The 830-nt window shown below is 64.7% G+C and overlaps 1 protein-coding gene across 1 annotated transcript in view; it reads left to right on the plus strand.

Moving 5' to 3' along the window:
- The window catches only part of MTX1 (metaxin 1), a gene marked incomplete at its 5' end in the record, with an annotated part of 1,349 nt that overhangs the window by 193 nt on the left and 326 nt on the right, over positions 1–830 (plus strand). The window contains 3 exons of the mRNA XM_010132970.1: positions 82–119; positions 305–381; positions 820–828. Coding sequence (XP_010131272.1) covers positions 82–119; positions 305–381; positions 820–828 — 124 coding nt within the window. The remainder of the gene's footprint in view (positions 1–81; positions 120–304; positions 382–819; positions 829–830) is intronic.

An 830-nucleotide genomic window follows, 5' to 3' on the forward strand; every position in this document is an offset into this window, starting at 1 on the left:
CCATGCCCTGCCCCCTGAACTGCTTCCTGCCCAACTGCATGCACAAGCAGCACCTGGAGCGGCTGCAGCTCATGTGGGGAGATGGCTACATGGAGGATGAGGAGAAGCTGGAGAAGGAGGTGAGGGGAAGTGGTCCAGGCACAGCAGTCCTCGGCAGGTGCCCCGAGGGACCCACATGAGACCAAAATCCTAATTGGGGTCCAGGGTTCACCCTGGCGGAGCACCCTGTTCCTGCTCCCCGTAGCACCCTGGCAGACTGCTGTGTGGCCGGGGAGGGTGACAAGCCTCTGTCCTCCTTCTCCAGCTCTACCGGGACGCTCGGGAATGCCTGACGCTCCTGTCCCAGCGCCTCGGCTCACAGAAGTTTTTCTTCGGAGACTCGTAGGTGGCCTTAGGGGGAAGGTGCTCTGGGGCCTGAGAGCCCCCACACCCGGGTGGGACTCAGACCCTGTGGTCTGCAGGGAACGTCATGTGCATCCCTTTGGGAGTTGGACAGGCTTAGAAGGGCCCGGGCTGTCTGTGCCAACCCAGAGTGACGCGGGCGGCAGGAATTGAGGCTGTAGGAGCTGCTGCCAGCCCTGGCATCTCTTTGCCTGTCTCTCGTTGGAGCCAGCAGAGCTGCTCCGGGATGGAATCATCCCGCTCCCCCTGGGCCACGTCCTCACCTCGGGGGCTGGAAGCAGAGAGCTCTCCCGAGGAGGAGGAGCTGCTTGCTGTCCCCTGGGGTGCAGGGGGCTGAGGGTGGCTGGGTGGCCTCAGGTGGGGACAGCAGGAGCTTCGGGAGGGACCGTGCCCCAGGCGCAGGTCTCTGTCCCCCAGGCCAGCCTCCC

This window comes from Buceros rhinoceros, unplaced genomic scaffold, assembly GCF_000710305.1.
Source record: "Buceros rhinoceros silvestris isolate BGI_N320 unplaced genomic scaffold, ASM71030v1 scaffold21253, whole genome shotgun sequence".
Lineage (NCBI taxonomy): Eukaryota > Metazoa > Chordata > Aves > Bucerotiformes > Bucerotidae > Buceros > Buceros rhinoceros.